The 1,070-nt window shown below is 47.3% G+C and overlaps 1 protein-coding gene across 1 annotated transcript; it reads left to right on the forward strand.

The window, feature by feature from the left end:
* Positions 1–488: 488 nt before the first annotated feature.
* PPTG_24722 (hypothetical protein) lies at positions 489–773 on the forward strand (the record flags this gene model as incomplete). Its single annotated transcript, XM_008918339.1, has 2 exons — positions 489–563; positions 726–773. 2 exons carry the CDS (start codon positions 489–491, stop codon positions 771–773), a joined length of 123 nt encoding a protein of 40 aa, XP_008916587.1.
* Positions 774–1,070: the final 297 nt, after the last annotated feature.

The following is a 1,070-nucleotide window of genomic DNA, read 5'->3' on the forward strand; positions in this document are numbered from 1 at the left end:
GGTTATCGGAGTACCCCCTCCGTCAGTCGGCAGTCCAGGGCACTGTGTGTCCGAGTGGATCGCAACGCGATTTTGCGAACCCCACTCCACCACAACAACAGCATGCTCGACGAAATGCTTCTACACAACGATGGCAGTGGTGGTGACTTGGGAGCCTGTCAAGTCAAGGAAAAATTACTGGCAGACTAATAATACGCAACAATAATTTTAGTCAGTTTGGCAATCGGAATGAGTAACATACAATGAATATCACGTACAGTGGTGTCAGTTTGAAGGCAATACTTTCCAGTACCACTTTCGCCACAGCGATAGCGATATTGCCAGCTACTACGTCGCTTTTTCACATCCGTTCCTGCCACGCATGATGCTAACTTGAAGTGTATCCTCGCCCGCGGAGCCAAATTTGCCTAGACTGACTCTTTTTCACTTCGGTTGTACAGTATCGCGAAGGTTTCCACATTATATGACTCACCATAGTCGAATTGACGATGTCAAGGTATATCTTTCGCCGTTCAAGCCACTGTACGGCCCTAAACATTCAAGCATATCTCCCTGAAAGCAAGGTAAGGTATGGGGTTTGCAGTACTGTTACCAGTCCTGATATCTTCCCTCACAAGTTTCTTCAGCAGCAGTAAAATTTTGCCATTGCCTGTATTCCTCCCGTGATTGCTGCTTTTTATCTACTGCTTTTTCAATTATTGCATCAATGCCAACTGTATCTGCAGAATGCATTTGTTTTCGTCGAGTTGCTGGAGAACGAGTACCGTCTGTGACTCCACAGCTTGGGTTAGTTCTTGAATGGGCCCATTGGATGATGGAGGGGAAGCCATGGAAGCTGCAATGACCTCCAACCAACCTGTATTGCTACGGCAAGCTTCAAGATAGGCTGTCGATCCTTTACTGGCGTTGAATCGAATGTTTCCGTCATTTCTCCCTTTTTGTTGCTATCCTGTAGCTGCAATCAGCCCGTCGCCGCTGATACCTCCATGGAGTTTAAAAGCACCTTGTAGAACCGTCTACAGCTACTCGTCGAACCCTGCTCACGAGGGTTGTTTCCGGACTGTATTGCC

Source organism: Phytophthora parasitica, assembly GCF_000247585.1.
Source record: "Phytophthora parasitica INRA-310 unplaced genomic scaffold supercont2.183, whole genome shotgun sequence".
Classification (NCBI taxonomy): Eukaryota; Oomycota; class Peronosporomycetes; order Peronosporales; family Peronosporaceae; genus Phytophthora; species Phytophthora nicotianae.